This window comes from Silurus aristotelis, assembly GCF_946808225.1.
Source record: "Silurus aristotelis genome assembly, chromosome: 16".
NCBI classification, from domain to species: Eukaryota; Metazoa; Chordata; class Actinopteri; order Siluriformes; family Siluridae; genus Silurus; species Silurus aristotelis.
This window is the reverse complement of record NC_139589.1, coordinates 17,121,002-17,142,236: the sequence shown is the minus strand read 5'-3', so window position 1 is coordinate 17,142,236 and position 21,235 is coordinate 17,121,002. Positions and strand designations below refer to the sequence as shown.

The 21,235-nt window shown below is 36.8% G+C and overlaps 1 protein-coding gene across 1 annotated transcript; it reads right to left on the bottom strand.

Annotated features, from left to right (window-relative positions):
• Positions 1–1,172: 1,172 nt before the first annotated feature.
• tbca (tubulin cofactor a) lies at positions 1,173–21,227 on the bottom strand. Its single transcript, XM_083565318.1, has 5 exons — positions 21,021–21,227; positions 6,904–7,009; positions 4,339–4,425; positions 1,996–2,309; positions 1,173–1,932 (listed from the first exon to the last, which is right to left on the bottom strand). The coding sequence occupies exons 1-4, from the start codon at positions 21,071–21,073 to the stop codon at positions 2,229–2,231; spliced, it is 327 nt and encodes a 108-aa protein (XP_083421444.1). The 5' UTR covers positions 21,074–21,227; the 3' UTR covers positions 1,173–1,932; positions 1,996–2,228.
• Positions 21,228–21,235: the final 8 nt, after the last annotated feature.

Below are 21,235 nucleotides of genomic sequence, written 5' to 3'. Positions count from 1 at the left end.
AATAATATTCTGCAGGATAAATTTACACCTGAAAATACAAGTGTAATCAGAAAGAGTAGTTTTAAAAAATGTCATTAAGATGAATGTGGAGTTTCCTCTTGCTTTCTTTCCCTAGATTTCATATAAATTGCTGCACTAACATTACTACCCCCTATTATTTTAATGCAATAATTGCAGTAGATCACGTTCCATAACGAGTAATCAAGGCTTATTACTACCTTACAAATAACTAATATACTAGCCAGAAAGCCAATGCCATCACTCTTTAGCCATAAGAAAAATAAATTATAGCCCAATCAATTTAATGTTTTTATTCATTAGATTAAATTGATTGTGCTAGAATTTATTTTAGGCTATATTTAATTCTACTTTCGTTTTACAAACAAATAAACCTAGGTGGCATCAACAGCAATAACAAAAAACAAAACAAAAAAAAACATTTCCATATGTTCTTTCTTTCGTTCGTTCGTTCGTTCTCTCTAACCTAATTAGGGAGTGTTTGAGAAACATTGTTAGGCATTAAATTAGACAGAACAGATCTTCAGACAGAAATTCCCTGTTCATGAGAGTTCAATGGAAACTGATTTGAGCTGACAGAAAGGCTACAGTAAGTCAGATAACCACTTTGTACACCTGTGGTAGGCAGAAATGCCTTAAGCAAGATCAAAGGGTCATGTTATATTCCACTTCTGTCAGCCAAGCTGGGGGGGCAAAAACTAAATGCTTACCAAAAATTTACACTAGAAGACTGGAAGAAAACATGGTACACAGATGGTTGGGTTAGAATTTGGCACAAACATAATAAATAAATAAATTCACTGACCCAACATCCCTCATATCAAGTCCAATCTGGTGCTAAATATAATATAATTGAATCAGCTTCAAGATGTGGTTGAACAAGAGGTTTGCAGCATGAAAGTGTTCCTTGAAAAACATTTGCGGATTATATTTGTGGTTGCAACAAAAAAATATGAAAATAGAAATTTTGATTCTAAAATTTCTGGCTAAGCTTCAAGTCTAAATGATTTTGAAAAAAGACAATCAACACAGAGAGTTATCAGTTATCAATATCAGCATTTCCAGGAAGGCTTCCAAGATCGTCATGCTTGAATGATTAAATAAGAATAAAGAGATATCACCGTACAAAAAGAACAGGCCATCAGCACTACGAGTCAATATCATTTAATTGTTTATTTTTAACGTTTAATCTAATCTACATTACACACATCAGTGACTAGATCAAACTCGCACGCTGTGTTTCTGGTGCAGAATATTTGATCACTATTAGGGGGGGGGGGGGGAGTGAATAAAAATAAATACAAACAGAATTGAGGACAGGAACATTCCATGGCCACATATCACATATCATGTACATGCACTTCCTGTTAACCCCAGATGTCTCATTGCAAAAAAAAGAAAAAGAAAAAAGAAGGGTGTTTATATGGTTTATAGACAGTGGGTGTGCATGAATTGATAGGGTAAGTAAAAAAAAGAAAGTGAAAGAAGGATGTACATGTGTTTTTACCTCTTTATTTTATTATGTCCCCTTTTATCAAGATGGTAATACTGGGTAAAAGCTACTGTGTGACAACTGTCTAAAAGTTACTCAAACAATACAAGAATGAAACAAGCTGCTGCTTACTTACTCAAATATCAACCAAAAAGCAAACACACATGGCATAAACAAATGTGTCATGTAACCCTTTTTGATACACTAACTGCTATTATAAGTTTACATCAAAATACACAATCATGCTGAAATGCAGATTACAGATTAATATCATTAACGATGTCGTCGAAATCAATTACCAGAGCAACTTGTGTGTTTTTTTATAAGGGGATGCAAAAAGATCAAGCCAAGCCAACCTTTACTGCACATTTACAGCTAGGGCTAGAACTGATTTGTAGAACTTAATCGCAATATCAGGGTGCCTCAGAAACAAGGATACAAATGGAAAAATTTGAGAGAGGGGAAAAAAAAAAAAAAAAAAAAACAAAACAAAAAAAAAAAACACTTAGGGTTGTACAGTAAGATTATATAATTTAGAAAAATTTTCACTTTTCTAAATTATATAATTTTATATAATTCTGTTACTAAACATAAAAAAATAATAAAAAAAACAATCAGATTTATGTCTGTTTCAACTTTTTTTTTTTTTTTTTTTTTTTTTTTTAGAAGTTCTGACTAACGGAATGGAATGGACACTTGCTGCTTATGCGTGTGTACATCAGCCCTCCAGTTTGACAGAGTCCAAAACACTTCTGGCCTCCTTGTATTCCTCTGATTCTTCAAGATCCTGTTCCACATCCTGAAATACAAAAAAATATATATCACCAATAATACTACATCATAGTGTCGTTATAATTCAACCTCTTAATGCAAAAAAAAACAAACAAAAAAAAAACAACAACAAAAAACAAAAAAACAAGCAATGGCAGATTTTACTGCAAAAGTATAAATATCCTCTAAATCAGGGCAGTTTGGCACAAATCCTATATCCTCCTTCCTCAGCATTATTCTTGACCTCTTTTTAAATTTCTGATGTCTGTTTTTTTACATAATGTTTGTTTTCAGAAAATAAAAGTGAAATTTAAAATAGCCTGAAACACCTTATCAAATCTATTTGGACAAGAATTGGTGTAGTGGTGATTATTCAATGACAGTACAAATGGTCATTCTTCATTTTTTTTTTAATTGTTATTGTTTTTTTTTTATATTTCAGTTTTTAATGGGCTAATAATTTGTATGAATGGCCATTTTTACACCAGAAACTACATAATATTAATTAAAAGATCAGGACTGTACGATATTAATCTTACTTCACAGGGACGAAAACGTCTTAGCAAAACTCAAGCGGGACATTTACAGTATGTCAGAAAAGTAAGTACACCCCTCACATTTCGGTATATCTCCTCAAAAGACAATACTATAGAAATGAAACTTGGATATACTTTAGAGTAGTCAATGTGCAGCTTGTATAGCAGTACAGATTTACTGTCCTCTGAAAATAATTTAACATACAGCTATTATTGTCAAAATAGCTGGCAACAAAAGTGAGTACACCTTAAGTGAACGAGTCAAATCTGTGTCCAAAGTGTCAATATTTTGTGTGGGCACTATTGATATCTAGCACTGCCTTAAACCTGCTGGGCATGGAATTCACCAGAGCTGCACAGGTTGTTGCTGGGATCCTCTTCTTGACATATGTTAGACACCTGGTGCTTCTCCACCTTCCACTTGAGGAGCTTCCTCAGCAAGGCAGTTGTTACCTTGGCTGCGTGTTTGGGGTCATTGTAATGTTGGAAAACTGCCATTCGTCCCAGTTTCTGAAGGGAGGGCATCATGTTCTGCTTAAGAATGTCACAGTACATGTTGGGATCCATGTTTACCTCAATGAAATGCAGTTCCACAGTACCAGCAGCACTCATGCAGCCCCAGACCATGATGCTACCACCACCATGCTTGACTATAGGCAAAACACAATTTTCTTGGTACTTTTACAAGGGCATGTCACCACACATGCTGGACACCATCTGAGCCAAACAAGTTTATCTTAGTTTTATCAGACCACAGGACATGGTTCCGGTAATTCATGCTCTTGGACAGGTTGTGTTCAGCAAAATCTTGGCAGGCTTTCTTGTGAACCAGTTTCAAAAGAGTCTTTTTTCTAGGACACCGGTCATGCAAATCGACTTGTTGCAATGTGGTCTAGGCACTGACAATCAAACCTTCCGCTTCTGCAACCTCTAAAATAATGCTTGCAGCACTCGTGCGTATATTTTTTTAAGCCAGCTTCTGCACCTGATGCACAGCACGAAGACTCAACTTCTTTGATTGGCCCATGTGATGCCTGTACTGTAACTCAGTTTCAGGGTGTTACTGATGATCTTATAGCCTTAGTCGCCACGTGATCCCTCAATAAAAAAACACCACGAGTAAAAACAGAGGGCATAATCTGAAAATTTTGGAAAGTCCATAAAAATGGATTGTTGAGGAATTTGGCCCCTATGGCCCCTATTTGGCACTAAGCACTGCCACACAGTATTGTCTGAGATTATAGCAAATGTGTTTCTGCAATAATACAAATGTGTCAATTTTAAATACATAAAACCACACGAGTCTGGTCAATAATAATGTGATTGTAACCTCAGGATATTACACATGCACAGACGTGCACACAACAAATGTGTATTTGTGTCCCAGCATTGGAACAATATTTATTGTTAAAAGCACTATACAAATAAAATATTTTTTAATTAAACTATGTGATTTGGAGAATACACACAAGTGGGTGATTTGGTCGTCAGAGTGAGGAAGCGGTGTTTGTTCATGCTCACCAACAGCTGCTGCAGATCAGCATGAGCCATGGCTAAACGGCGGTGACAGTCTGGAATCATCATTCTCGACTCCTGCAACACCTCCAGCTGTTACACAAGCAGACACCTTGGTTATCATCAGACACACATATCAAAGCCAGGGCATTTTCTGTATTCATTTCAGATGAAACTGAGCTTGAACTTGCTTATAGCCCCTTTCTCTCACTCTAGAAAAAAAATCTAATGAAGGTGTATGAAGCTGCTAAATGCCGCAAATGTGTGTGATAGAATAGCCTTAATTTGTCACATATACATTACAGCACAGTGAAATTCTTTCTTTGCACATTCCAGCCTGTTCGGAACCTGGGCTTAGAGTGCGGGGTCAGTCATGATACAGCGCCCCTGGTGCACAGAGGGTTAAGGGCCTTTCTCAAGTGCCCACGAGTGACAGCTTGCCAATACCAGGGCTTTGTATGTTAAATTAATTTAGTGCGGCATCTAAAGCCACTATTTACCTTATTTATGGCTGTTGCAGCCCATCTATTCCAGGATTTGTCACCTTGTGTGTTTAACAATGCTCTTCTTTTCATCAACACTGTTGTAAAAAAAAATGTTTTTTAGGCTACATTAACCATCCTGTCACAGATGGGGTACAGGTGGTCTACATGAGTAGAGGAGGGAGGGGTAAGATGCTGGTAAATTAGTGCATCTGCACATATGTAGTGGTGGAGCAGTTTATTAGAAGTGCCTGCACTGCCTACCCATTCATGCAATATGCAATTATCTATTGTGTAGCAGCAGTGCAATTAATACAATCATCCAGATATGGTTTGCAGCTGATATGAAAATAATCTACATATCAACCATCAGAATGGGGAATGTGAAATATTATCTCAGTGGTGTTGACATGGCATGATTTTTGTGACAACTGGTATGAGTAATTCTAGAACTGCTGATCTCATGGCATCTTTATGCTTAACAGTCTTTAGAGTAAATTTAGAATCTTACAACAAAATACAAAAGCATCTAACAAAATAAACCAGCTTTAGTTTAAAATCGATTTTTAGAAAGTCAAAAGTCGAAAAAGTTATTACCTTACATACACTATATTGCCAAAAGTATTCAATCACCCATCCAAATCATTGAATTCAGGTGTTCCAATCACTTCCATGGTTACAGGTGTATAAAATCAAGCACCTGGGCTTGTAGACCGCTTCTACAATCATTTGTGAAAGAATGGGTTGCTCTCAGTAGCTCACTGAATTCCAGCGTGGTACCGTGACAGGATGCCACCTGTGCAATAATCCAGTCGTAAAATGTCCTCACTACTAAATATTCCACAGTCAACTGTTTGTGGTATTATAACAAAGTGGAAGCGATTGGGAACGACAGCAACTCAGCCAAGAAGTGTTAGACCACGTAAAATCACAGAGCGGGTCAACGGATGCTGAGACGCGTAGTGCAAAGAGGGTGCCAACCTTCTGCCGAGTCTATAGCTAGAGAACTCCAAACTTCATGTGGCCTTCAGACTGGCTCAATAACAATGTGTAGAGAGCTTTATGGTATAGGTTTCCATGCTTCAGCAGATGCATCGAAGCCTTACAACACCAAGTGCAATTTAAAGCACTGGACTCTAGAGCAGTGGAGACTTGTTTTCTGAAGTGACGAATCACGCTTCACTGTCTAGCAATCCAATGGACAAGTCTGGGTTTGGTGGTTGCCAGGTGAACGGTACTTGTCTGACTGCATGGTGCCAAGTCTAAAGTTTGGGGAAGGGTATGGTATTTCAGTATACCAAGACATTTTGAACAATTTCATGCTCCCAACTTTTTGGGAACAGTTTGGGGATGGCCCATTCATGTTCCAACATGACTGCGGACCAGTGCACAAAGCAAGGTACATTAAGACATGTATGAGTGAGTTTGGTATGGAAGAACTTGACTGGCAGGGACAGAGTCCTGACCTCAACCCGACAGAACACCTTTGGGGAAAAATTAGAGCGGAGACTGCAATCCAGGCCTTTTTGTCCAACATCACACATGCACTTCTGGAAGAATGGTCAAAAATTCCCATTAACACACGCCTACACCTTGTGGAAAGCCTTCCCAGAAGTGTTTTGGCTGCAAAGGGGCCAACATCATATTAAACGCTATGAATTAAGAATCGGATGTTACTCAAGTTCATCTGCAAGTGAAGGCAGATAAGCAAATACTTTTGGCAATATAGTGTATGTAGTATTTGGTAAAGTTGACTGGAAAGCTTAAGGTAGGCTTCCACCAAATTTTCACACGACTTTGCCAGAACTGCTGTTCATTTGTCCTGAAAAAAAAAACACCTAGTCTGGTTTGTGTGTCTACTTGCTCAGACACTTTTTCAGTTAACTTCACAATTAGAATAATAGAATTCGGGCTTTGTGATGGCAAACCAAAATGTTCAATTTACTTCTTTATGGCATTTTGTTACAACTATGAAGGTATGCATTAAAACCAATGTCCCGCTGAAACTTTTATTTGGTCTGGCTGACCATTAAAATAAAGCTTTTTCCCCCCCCATTTTTTTTAATTGCTTTTTGTATTTAGTACTTGCCTGTTTCTTGATCACGTATTCGTCCCCAGCCTCAGCTTTTAGGCGTTCAACTTTCTCCTCCTGTTGTTTTGCCTCCTTTATGTATGACAGCTCTTCCTTAGCCAGCCTTCAAAACAAAAAAGAAAGCAAAAGAGAGGTCACACAATGCAGGAACCCAACAACAAAAGGAGGCTTTAATATATATAATCAGTTTTGCTTAATTCAGTTGGAATCCTAGCTAGCCTTTTTAACTGGATTCAGACCTGTTAATATGTGGGACCTCCGTGGCAAGTGCTAGAATCGACACTACCTAGCTAAATACAAAAGACATATATGTGTCCTCATTTCAGCAAGCTCAATCAGAGAGGCAGTCACCACACATGTTTTCTTCACATGGTGGAGAGCAGTTTGGGGAAAGGGGCCCAGGGGCTCAAAGTGAGATAAAAACATATTAAGTTTCACATAGAAGCATGGCACCATGGCCAATTTTGTCTTTGGACTCCAGGATATGAATGGTGGTGACATAATTTGAACTAGTGTGAGTGGTCAAAGACTACTATTAACAGGTATAAACATTAATAAGTGTAGATGGTGCAAAAATAACCCAAAATATTTCTACAAAAAAAACCAAACCCTGAAATGTTCAGATTTTACATAAGAATAAATTGACATCAATCATCACTGAAACCAGCTATGAGGACACCTGGGTAATATTAGAAATGTTTTTTAAACTGCGGCTAAAAAATTGGTAGCCGATCTGCCTTTACTTAAAAATAAACTTTATAAAAATTATGTTTTTTTTTATTTTGTATATTCATATATTTGATGTGGTGTACAGCCCGAAGATCAATAAATCTTAAATCTCAAATCAGAGATCAACTCAAATAATAAGACCCCCCAAGTTCCGAAAATACGCCAATTTTGGACGCCCCTATGGTACCTTAGTGAATTCATCTAGACATTGTGACACTTTAACACAGCGTTTTTAAAAAATTCATAAAATTTGTTAGTGAAAACATAGTTTAAAATGTTATTCCTAACGTTTCTGAACATTCGGTCCCGCTGCAGATTCCCACAAATTTTAAGATGGTCGCAACTTGCTGTTAGTTAGGTTCCAAATGAGAACCCGCAAATTTTCCGAGCGGCGAATTATCAAGGGTTGACTGATACTTAGCCTCTTAAATCCGATAGAACCAGTAAGGGTGTACAGTCAGATCCTTCTAATTAAATGTCTATAAAAGTTTCTGCAGTTTGCTTGTCTGGAGCATTCAGGTGTGTTCACACAATGCCAATGATGACAGACATTATCTTAGAAAAGCAATTGTTGCCTATAAATCTAGGATGGGTTATAAGGCTATTTCCAAACATTTTAAAGTTATTCTATCTACAGTAAAAGTTCATGACCATACAAATAGAAAAAATACTGAACAAGCATAGTTTGTTTGAAAGGGTGACAAAGTCTTTGTCCTAGCAACGACAGCACAACTTGGTTTGCAAAGTGGCATCTGAGCAAACCACAAGGCTTCTGGCACAATATCTGGACAGAGGAGACCAAAGTGGAGATGTTTGGCCAAAATGATGTAAGAGACTGATAGTCATACAGAACATGATTACTTCAAATTATTGCTGATAATTTTGATTTAGATTTTTGCAAAGTAAAACCTGAGCTTGTACTTAACTAAATCTAAGACATGACAAAAAATGGAGTGTGGTAAACATATATACAATATTTAAACTTGTTCCTCATATTACAATATATACCAGTCAACTTCACAGCATTAAAAAAGTGAGAAAAACAATCCTATATGCCATGACCCAGGTTATTTCCTGGATTTCTTTTGGACTTCTTTCTTTTTATTATTATCATCATTATTATTATTATTATTTTTTAATCACATCTTTTAATGTACAGTTTAAATGTGAATCCAACATTGTTTTACTGATGGGACTTTGAAGGTCAGCTGCTTTATTTTTAGACTGATTATAATTATCCAATAATCCAAACACTATTTATAAAGCCACTAAAAATAAAGTTTTTTTTTTCTAGCATTAAAATAGTCCTTGTCATAACCAAACGTTTCAAAAGTCAGTGCTAAATTCCAAGACACACACACACACACAGCCCTTAATTTAGTGTAAGTCAATTGATAAATATAAAATTTTTACTTGAATGTTACTGAAAACAGGCATTAGGAACACTGATTCTAATTATATATATATTTTTGCCAAAAACGAAAATCTGCAATTCAAGGCTATAGCTTTAATAGAGTTTGAAAACATCACATTGGGAATGATTCCAGCTAATGGGCTTTTTCCATCTGCACAATTAGGCCACTTGTCTGTAATTATGATTCTAAGCTGTATGAGAGGTTCGGTTCTATAAATCAGATCATCAAATGTTGGTAATCACCACATCTCTTACAATTATTTTTTCCATCAATTATACTAGATTACTTTAGATTACACACACACACACACACACACACACACACACACACACACACACACACACACACACACGTCTTTTATACTCAACATATGCTCAGGTAAAATGGTGGGTGTTTCCAGTAACTAGATTGACTAAATGACCATTAAGGCCAGCAAAATGGCCTCCTTCATTTAAAAAAGTAACAGGCATATAAATCTCGTTATCAGTCCATGTCGCATATTGTTTAATGATGTATGAAAAACCAAACGACACTGAACACTGCTGATCATTTAAATCCCCAAACACAATTGTTGTTGGGGCTGATCTTGAGCAGGAACCAAAGCCATCCATATCAAAGATCGGGCCAATTTCTGTTAGTTTCTTGGGGCACAGGGCCTATAGTGGACTACTTAAAAAGAAAATAAGATGGCTGGGGCTGAAAGATGGAGAAAAAGAACAATATGTGATGGATACAAAAATGGACAAGGGGACTGTCTCAAAGGCAAAAGGTGCAAATAATTCCCACAAAGCTGAAAGACAGACTAATGGAAGTGTCATGCTCATGTTAATTTCTCATGGTGGTCCTCAACTTCTTTAAAACGGTGCTGCCAGTGCAATTTTTCCTGAGCTTTAAAAGAAAAACGGATCGAACTGGAAAATCAAGAGGGAAAAAAAAAGAATCGGAGGTGACACACATTCCACTGCCTTTAATACTGTAGTTTTGAGGTGCCGGTGCCCACTGACAAACAGCAAATTACAGTGGTCATTTTATTAAAGTCTATCTACTGAACTAGTCCCAGAAACGAGCAACTGGATTGCAGCAGTCTAACACATACAGACACACAATAAATAAACAAGACTTTTTTTTTTTTTTTTTGAAGTTTCAGGATAAGAAACAAACAAGACAAAATTCATAATAATAAAAAATTTATAATAATACATTTGGCTTTTGCTCACTGCTTCTTTAACTGTTAAAAGTTAAATTATTATTTTTATTAATTAATTAAGTGTTTCATTAATATAAACAATAATTACAAAAAAGAAAATCTAATTACTTTTGCTCCTAAAAGTGCATAATCCTATCCATTGCTGGAGTTATGCTGTGCCTGCATGAAATGTGTTATGCTGCAGAACTTGGAAATTGCTACTGGCTGTGTTTTTAGTACAATTGCATTGACAACCATGGTTACATCAATAATGTATGCTCCATATTCATGTTTTTCCAAATGAAAGCACAAGAATAGCACTTTGTGTTCATTCTTCCTCTCTCACAGTAAGTCACATGGCACACAAGGGACTACATGGCACCTTGCAGTTTGAAACTTACTAAATTGGTAATTTAGTGCTAATGTGTTGAACAGCATTAAAAGCTAAATCTTGGCAAACAGAAGCAACACCCACACTGAGCTGTTGCAGCATGTATTCCTGCTTTTTATACAACATTCCTAATCAAATGACTGATCATGTTCCTCTTAATTTATAGATTATTATGAAAAGAAAAAATTCTTGTGCAAATGGATATACAAATGACTTGTGGAAAACAGCTTAATATCATTTTGTTTAACTGCCAAACATATTTGAAAGCACTGTAATAAGGCTCCAATGAATAAAATGTATGTCTAATGGGTAAACGTTTATACTAAACAATAAGTCCAATTTCATATGGTTTTCTATTTGCCACTGTACTTTAGATGACTAAAGGTATAAAAAGTGTTTTACACAAAACTCAAATAAAACAATAAGTAAAAGTCAGGTGGTGTTGGGTCAGGTGACTGTGGAGGTCCCCGAAGACGTCTTCAAGTAGTGCGATCGAAATGCGAGCTGTATGCGTAGTAGCACCATCTTGTTGAAAATAACCATTCAGTATTTCAGATGAACAGATACAGAATATTAGAAGAGTATTGTCTGAGTTTGTTGTGTTTTAAAAAAATATGGGACCCACAATCTGATGTCTGGAATTGCAATCTACACTCCAATTTTCGCGGAGTAAAGTGGTTCCTCGTGATTAGCATGGGGATTTTCTGTGTGCCACAGATGCGAATTTTGCCCCGTTTATGTATCCTGATAGATGTAACTAAGCTTCATCACTAAAAAAGCTTTCATTAAGCACATAATTTCCATTTTGGTGTACGAAACTATTAAACCACAATACCGCAGTCTTAACGCAATCTGTTACTTTTAATTATTGAAAGACTGTCACTTTGAATGTCCCTTTCCTGCGCCAATTTCCTCAGTGATTTAAACGGACTTATCTTCTTATCAGAAATATCAGGAAGTTTATCCTCACACAAAAGACTAGGCTGACCAGTTCTCGGTGCATCTGCCACAGATTCCGTACTTTAAAATATATGTATTTATGAAACTCACACAGTATCATGATGTGGTTTTCTTGACTCCGGAAGCTGCTTGAAATTTTCCACATGCTAAATCTGTGTATTTATCGCCAGTTTTTAAAAACGTGCTCCAATAGAAAAACACGTTCTTCAAAGGTTAACATTTTAACACAAAATTACACGGCCGACGTTAAGCATAGAGCTCCTCGAATACCTACAACAGACTTGGTGGCGCCAAACAGCGAGTGTCAATGAACTACTACTGTGCGCGGCCGCTGCAGAGAGACTTTTTGAGTGCACTGTACTAAAGCAGATTTTCACAGGAATTTTCAAATGAGGATTTATTATATATTAAAAAATATTATATATAATATATTTATTATATATTTGGGTAACATTCCCCCACATCATTACTTCACCTCCACCAACCTACATTATTGACAAAAAACAGATTGGGTCCATAAATTCATGATGTTGCCACCTGCCTCAGTACAAACTGAAATTTATCACACTTTTCTGCTCACCACAACTACACAGCGTGGTTATCTAGTTAACAGTCTGGCCATTCTGCTTCAATAAGTAGTTAATTAAAGAATTTTTGTACAGCATAATACTTAGTTCATATTGCCCTAGCAATTTTTTTCCTTGCAACTCTTGTCAAATTGGATGGGCATCTCCTGCCTTCAGTTTCTTCAGCTCACAACTGAAGAACTGGATTGAACTAGAGTTATCTCTGGACCAGAAATGGCAAAAGAAAAAAAAAAGAAAAAAAAAAAAGAAAATGTGTTGGTGAAGACATTCATTTGCTGATTTAGAGGTGTGTTTAAATTATTGCTTAACTAAAGAGTGAAACTCTTCTCTACTGCTGATTAATTAAATACTCTACTGTGCATATACCAAGACTCCCATCAACACATCTAGTATAGTCTGCCATTGCTCTTATAAAACTGTTTACTGTAATCTTACAATGAGGTTTACTAAGAGTTGCAGCTTGCAGAGCATTAAGTTTAAATAAACCTGCATTAAAAAGGCACTAGCTAAATCTAAAGTGCAAAAAATGAACATTATCACAACCAGTCAGCCAATTGGCTTAAACAAGGATTGTAAATGATAAAACAAGTAGAAATATAGAAGTAGTAAGAGAAAAATAATATTTTACTTCATCTTGTTCTCCTTTAGAGTGACTCTAATAATAATTCTCTAATACAAAAAAATTGTTACAATTAAACAATTCAAAATAAATTCAAAGGTTAATGTGATCTTCCAGTCTGCAATTTAATTTAAACTGTGCAAAATCCGGTACCTCATCATCATCTTTATTATAACAAGCCTAATTAAAGAAATAAAAAAAATAATAAAAAAAGTTTAATAAAATAAAATATCCTTTATCACTCCTGCAGTAGTTGCCCAATCATCCAGCACCTCTTCACCACCACCAAGCCCCTGTCTGACCTCTCCCCTGAACCTCACACTACAGTCTTCCTCCTTCAGTTTCCACCATCTTATTCTTCTTTCAGTCCTCACTCTCCTCCTCTTCTTTTTTACCTCCAAAACCATCATACAGACCACCATTTGATCCTGTCTAGCTACTGTCCCCTGCCAACACAGTCTCCAATCTCCTTTAGGTTGCATCTCTTACATAGAACAAAAGTCCCCCTGTGTGCACTTTCCTCCACTCGTATAAGTCACTCTATGATCCTCCTTTTTCTTAAAATACGTATTCACCACTGCCATTTCTATCTTTCTAGCAAAATCTACCACCATCTGCCCTTCCACATTCCTCTACCATCACCACCTCAACACCTCTGTTCCCTTCACCTACATGCCCATTAAAGTCTGCCTTCTACCTTCTACCACTCATTCTAACTCACTCCAGAATTCTTCCTTCTCCTCCATCTCACAACCCACTTGTGGAGCATAAGCACTGATGACATGTATCATCACCCTTCAACTTCCAGCTTCACGTACATCACCCTATCAGAAACTCTCTTTGCTTCCACTACACTGTTACTGTACTCTTCCTGCAGAATCACCCCTATATCATTTCTCTTTCCATCCACAACATACAATATCACAGGTATTAAAACAATCAAATCAGTTTGAATAAAAAGGGTTTGTGCACTGTTACTACAAAATCCAAAATTGAAGCACAAGTTCATACATTTGTTTAATATCAGATTTCTCTATTAAATGGAATATCAGTCATAATTACACTGCATGTGGTAGGGGTGTAACAGTACACATATTTGTACAGGACTTTCGGTAGGGTGACAGTTCAAATCTGAGTTTCCTCACCAACATATTAGGTGGCGGACCACAAGTTTGCTTAGTCTCCACCTTACACTTTGAGCACACAAACAGCATGCTTTGCCTAGTTTAGGCTGGTGAACGTCATCACAGGCAAAGTGAATGAGAAGCCAGAGTTTAAAGACCCTCCGTCATCATCAAGGTTTCCTGTTTGGAAACAATTCGGTTTTCAAGTGAAGTACAACAGTGAAGAAAGACAAGTGAAAAAGACAAGTAGTGATGGTGAAGGTGTTTCAGGGTTAGTTAATTTTTTAGAGTTAATTTTACAGAAATCTGAAACGTGACACTGCAGTACAATCTATTTTAGGATAAAAACAAATTTGCCTTTTTTTTTTACTGGCACAAAAGAGTCAAAATAAAAAAATATATATATATATACAAAAAAGGAAATTTTAAGCGAAAGAAAAATCTAAAACCTAAAACCAGTCAATTTTAATACTTTTCACAAATAATTTCAAAGGGAATTTAATTACTTTTGATTTAATGATTACTATTTATGCAGACTGTGAACTAAAGCAGGGATTGTTTTCTTTGCTCTCATGCACCAGTCAGTTCAGAGAAGTTCGGTTTTGATTATTTCAAATACAACACCTGACAAATATGATGTCCTACTCAGAGGCATATTAAATTAAAACAAGAGCCAGTTCATGAGAAGCCAAAAGGCACTGTATCACACTAGTAATTAGCAGTGCCGAAATCCAAAAAATAACATTCGTTTAATGAATTATTCGATTCATAGCATAGTATAATAAGTAAACAAGTATAATGAATAATAATTTTATGGCTCCCAAGCATACTGAGCTGTGTTACTAATTTCCTAGAAAACAATATTTGTGGGGAAAAATAATCTGGCAATATATTCAGCAGTATGAAAATTATAGGTGTGTGTCAAGCAAGGCTAATTGATAAAATCAGTAGTAATTGATAATAAAATTCGTTGTCCACCAATGCAGTTATCGATTAGATGAGCTGCTCAAGTTACAGGTTAGCGTGACGGCAAAATAACACCGCCGCTTGCGAAATTGCAGAGTGCAGTTCGACCGGCAGCTGGAAAAAGTGTGCATCCCAAGTCATCTAAGGCATGGAAGCATGTTATAGAAAAATGCTGCAAGACTGTAAAACCTGCAATTTCTGCAATGCTGAGCTTGTGTAGCATGGAGGAACCACAGTGAAAACACACTGGTGTCATGGATAAAGGTGAAACACCACGGTAAGCAAAAACTGTATAATCCTAATCATGTGAAAATTGTATAATTTAATGACGTGCTATTGTGTAAACTGTTAGTTTGCTAACTTTGGAAAAGTCGCAATGGATCTGTTCTGTCGTGACTCGCGAGCATCAGGTTGTGTAATCGCCTCTCTCACGACGTAGTGATGAATTCTATTAAACCGGTGCGAACAAACACTAAATCTAAATGCAGCAAATAACAGCAGCTGAAAATTATTCAACTTTTTTGTCACTGTTGTGGTTTTCAGCAAATGCTTATGCACTTGTACACCAATGCATCATTTCATATATATATATATATATATATATATATATATATATATATATATATATATATATATATATATATATATATATATATATATATATATATAAGCCTGTTAGCTTGCTGTGTTTCTGTTCCATTCGCTTTTTTTTTTTTTACATTTGTCTGCAACAGTTAACTTCTGATTTCGAATGTGATTTACTGCGGCTTTACTATACGTTCAAATGCTTGTTTTCAATGTTTGTATATTTAATTTATGCAGATATAATTTAATTATTATACAAAATTGTATTCATTATATATTCTAAATGCTTAATCTTTACAAATGAACAAAAATGGTCAAAACAATGTTATTAAATTCTATATTGATTTTTACAAACATGTTTGTCAACTTGCCATCTACAAAACACAATACAGAAAGAAACAACTCAGTATGAGGGAATTTGTTCCAAGGAGAAAGGCCCCATTCAGTCCTCAACAAGCAGCCACTTTAAGTTTTAAAATGTCTAAATTAACTCAATGTGGCTTTTGCATTTTTTTAAAGTACACTTTTATACATAAATACCCTGAATTAGGGGTTTATATAGTTATAGTGTCAAAAATTAAAGTCCTGCAGCAATAACAGGAGGTCACTTGTGTGGTTTGAATGGTTTTATAGGCAAATTCAAACAGTACTAACTGTATTAGCTTCTAGGATTAACTAGTTAATCACATTAAATAATGCACAAATCAGTGAGAAAACTGGATGATTGGTTTAAATGTTTTGCTTCACTGCTGGATTAGAAAATCCTGTATTAGCTATATACAGTCAACAGAGGCACCAAAAAACTTTTCTTTTTCTTGTAAATAAGATTTTTTTGTGCTTTTTAGACATTAAACTGTAAATGGGAAAAGGTTTAAAGCAGGATATTGAATTCAGACACACAAACACTACAGGACTGGTTCAAAGAATCCTCCGAATTTGCAATATCCTTCTCAACTCCGATATCCAATTCCACATCCCTGAAGTGATATCTGATACTTTTGTTGCTATTGGCTGTTGCTGCATTTTTATCTTGTCATGCTTTTTTATTATAAGCATGCAGTGTTTGGGATTAGCACAGGCTGTAGAAACTGTTTATCAGGTAAAGAAAGCTGTGTTTTTTCCCCCTTCATACTGGTTTCAAACAGCATTTATGGATATACTATAATAATAATCATCAATGATTATACTTAATACAAAGGGATTGAACTGCCACACATGCGTTCTGACACAGACATAAAGAGGCACTGTGAACACATTTAAAATGTTTCCTTTTTTTTTTTTTTTTTACATAGTACAAAGCAAATAAAGCAGAAAAGGGTAAAATCACTTCACAAAATACGAGAACGCACGAAATCACTCTGAACACCCCTGAACTAAGCGAGGTCATGCCAGCTAGAGCATCTCTGATACCCACAATGCATGCCTGCCAGGCAAACTTCTTTCCCACACTGTTTGCAGCGTTGTCAAATCCACTTACCGTATGCAGATTTTAAAAGGTTTTCATGGAAAGATTAAGATTTTTTTTTTTTTTTTCATTTGAGGTGACCGTTGTAGCTCCGAAATGTAAGTCGAGTGGTCATAGGTCGAGATCTGACTGTATATGTACATTATAATTTTATATATACAGTGAGGAAAATAAGTATTTGAACACCCTGCTATTTTGCAAGTTCTCCCACTTAGAAATCATGGAGGGGTCTAAAATTCTCATCGTAGGTGCATGTCCACTGTGAGAGACATAATCTAAAAAAAAAATCCAGAAATCACAATATATGATTTTTAAACTATTTATTTGTATGATACAGCTGCAAATAAGTATTTGAACACCTGTCTATCGGCTAGAATTCTGACCCTCAAAGACCTGTTAGTCTGCCTTTAAAATGTCCACCTCCACTACATTTATTATCCTAAATTAGATGCACCTGTTTGAGGTTGTTAGCTGCATAAAGACACCTGTCCACCCCATACAATCAGTAAGAATCCAACTACTAACATGGCCAAGACCAAAGAGCTGTCCAAAGACACTAGAGACAAAATTGTACACCTCCACAAGGCTGGAAAGGGCTACGGGGACATTGCCAAGCAGCTTGGTGAAAAAAGGTCCACTGTTGGAGCAATCATTAGAAAATGGAAGTAGCTAAACATGACTGTCAATCTCCCTCGGACTGGGGCTCCATGCAAGATCTCACCTCGTGGGGTCTCAATGATTCTAAGGAAGGTGAGAAATCAGCCCAGAACTACACGGGAGGAGCTGGTCAATGACCTGAAAAGAGCTGGGACCACCGTTTCCAAGGTTACTGTTGGTAATAGACTAAGACGTCATGGTTTGAAATCATGCATGGCACGGAAGGTTTCCCTGCTTAAACCAGCACATGTCCAGGCACGTCTTAAGTTTGCCAATGACCATTTGGATGATCCAGAGGAGTCATGGGAGAAAGTCATGTGGTCAGATGAGACCAAAATAGAACTTTTGGGTCATAATTCCACTAAACGTGTTTGGAGGAAGAAGATTGATGAGTACCATCCCAAGAACACCATCCCTACTGTGAAGCATGGGGGTGGTAGCATCATGCTTTGGGGGTGTTTTTCTGCACATGGGACAGGGCGACTGCACTGTATTAAGGAGAGGATGACCGGGGCCATGTATTGCGAGATTTTGGGGAACAACCTTCTTCCCTCAGTTAGAGCATTGAAGATGGGTCGAGGCTGGGTCTTCCAACATGACAATGACCCGAAGCACACAGCCAGGATAACCAAGGAGTGGCTCTGTAAGAAGCATATCAAGGATCTGGCATGGCCTAGCCAGTCTCCAGACCTAAACCCAATAGAGAATCTTTGGAGGGAGCTCAAACTCCGTGTTTCTCAGCGACAGGCCAGAAACCTGACTGATCTAAAGAAGATCTGTGTGGAGGAGTGGGCCAAAATCCCTCCTGCAGTGTGTGCAAACCTGGTGAAAAACTACAGAAAACGTTTGACCTCTGTAATTGCAAACAAAGGCGACTGTACCAAATATTAACATTGACTTTCTCAGGTGTTCAAATACTTATTTGCAGCTGTATCATACAAAAAAATTGTTAAAAAAAATCATACATTGTGATTTCTGGATTTTTTTTTTAGATTATGTCTCTCACAGTGGACATGCACCTACGATGACAATTTCAGACCCCTCCATGCTTTCTAAGTGGGAGAACTTGCAAAATAGCAGAGTGTTCAAATACTTATTTTCCTCACTGTATATATAATTATATGGACAAGTCATTTGCACTTTTCGATTTTCCTGTTTTGTAGTCTGGTATATTTTCCCCCTAAAACAATTAATGAAAGCTCTGGGACTTTGTTTGTGTTCCTGGTTTGCTGAGTCATCATCTGCAACATGACGAATTCTGGTTGATGTCCCTTTTTTCCACCTTCAAACATTTCCATGATAGTACCATTATTACCTTCTCACCCCTTTCAACTAACTGGACAATCACTGCACTATTATTATCAGTTTCTGTTATGGGCCAGTGTAATGTCTTCTATGCTTGGTCAGTTACTTCTAGTATCTAGTTGTGTTATGTTAATCTTGCTTGTATTAGATCTTGTCTTGAACGATCATATCGTTGTGCAGTATGACTTTTTTAACGAACTTGACATTTACGAAACTGTTATACCATGTTCTGTCCCAGGCCAATGTGTTTTGGCTTCTATGTGTGGTCAAGTAAACTGCTATTTGTTAATGTTACATTGGCCTGGTTTCAGTCCAACACTGGTGTACAGGACCTGTATGTTAATTGTGCACTGTTGGTTTACACAAAACCAGAAACAAATTCTTATGTATGCTCATCAAATAAAGCTGATGCTGATTAGTACAGTGAGGATCTAATCAATATTGGTTATTAGACATTAGTCCAAGATGGCGGCACAGCAGAAGCTCGCAGCGGCTGCTCTGGACACAAAATGGTGCTACTTTCACTTTGTAGCCCGCCTTACGCAGCACCACCCAAATTATATCACCTCATTAATACAAACTGTTTACGTGCTGTTTTGCACATCTTTTTGACTGCATTTGCTTTTTTTGCACAAACCATTTTGTTTAATTACATGTACACTCCTGTACTCAGTTCTCATTTACACACCGCACTGTGCAATATACAGTAGGTTTACTGGCGGCTCTACTTTGTCTACTTTATGTTGTGAAAGTATCACCAGGGTTCTGGAGGAACATTGTTTCTGGAGGAACATTTCACTGTGTATTGAGTCAGCTATATATGGTTAAAATGACAATAAAATCTTCATGACTTGACACTGTTGAAATGACAGTAAAGGCCTACTTGACTTGACTAATTGCTCATACCTCCATTGTTCTAGATGGACAGGTAATGATGAGATTTTTTTCTCCACTGTTAATTGTTCAGAACCATGTAAATGACACAAATACTCTTCATCTTTTATCTTACTGCCTTTAAAGTCACTGATTGCTTCTTTTTAGTACCAAACAACAGGAATATACTGAATAATGGCTCGCTGTATTAATGTCAACCTGGGATTAGATCCTCACTACTAATCAGAATCAGCTTTTTTGATGAGCATACATGGAATTTGTTTCTGGTTTTGTGTAAACCAACAGTGCACAATTAACATACAGGTCCTGTACACCAGTGTTGGACTGAAACCAGGCCAATGTAACATTAACAAATAGCAGTTTACTTGACCACACATAGAAGCCAAAACACATTGGCCTGGGACAGAACATGGTATAACAGTTTCGTAAATGTCAAGTTCGTTAAAAAAGTCATACTGCACAACGATATGATCGTTCAAGACAAGATCTAATACATGCAAGATTAACATAACACAACTAGATACTAGAAGTAACTGACAAAGCATAGAAGACATTACACTGGCCCATAACAGAAACTGACATTATAGTGCAGTGATTGTCCAGTTAGTTGAAAGGGGTGAGAAGGTAATAATGGTACTATCATGGAAATGTTTGAAGGTGGAAAGAAGGGACATCAGCCAGAATTCATAGTCATGTTGCAGATGATGACTCAGCAAACCAGGAACACAAACAAAGTCTCAGAGCTTTTGTTGCCTTCATCTTTCATTAATCGTTTTTAGGGGAAAATATACCCGACAACAAAACAGGAAAATCACCAAAAACTATTATTTATTTTTGTTTGATTATTTTACCTATAGGTTATTTCATATAATGTCTTATATCTGACAAGGAAAACGGAGATTAATTTACACTGCATCATATAATCACAAAAATTGACAATGTGATGACGTTTTCTCACGTCCACTTTACTGTTTTGTCATTCCTGTCCACTGTAGGTTTTGAATGCTAGTGACAAAAAAACAACAACGTGGACAACAAGAAATAGACTAAGTGGTAAAAAGTACAAAAATAAATCCAAAATTACACTGAAAACTAAATAGATAAAGCCGGCAAATTGTATGGCTGAATACAAGTGCGACATAAGTCCCACAATGCAGCTGTGTAGCCGCCACCTAGCTACCATGCTACCGGTAAAATCAAACCCCAAATGTTGTTCTTTTCGTACACTTACCGTTTGACGACTCCAGTCTTTATTTTGATCTGGCGTATTCTTGGATCAGCCATGATAGATGAGATTTCTGTAAAAGGGAAAAGGCAAAGAGTCGTAAATAAGAATGGAAACACAACCAAAATTTGCTGATATCCAAAATGCCAGACTGCGCATGCGTGAACTTCATGCGGTCAGCGCGCTACGTAAGCTGCGTCACCTGACCAGAGCGTGACAAA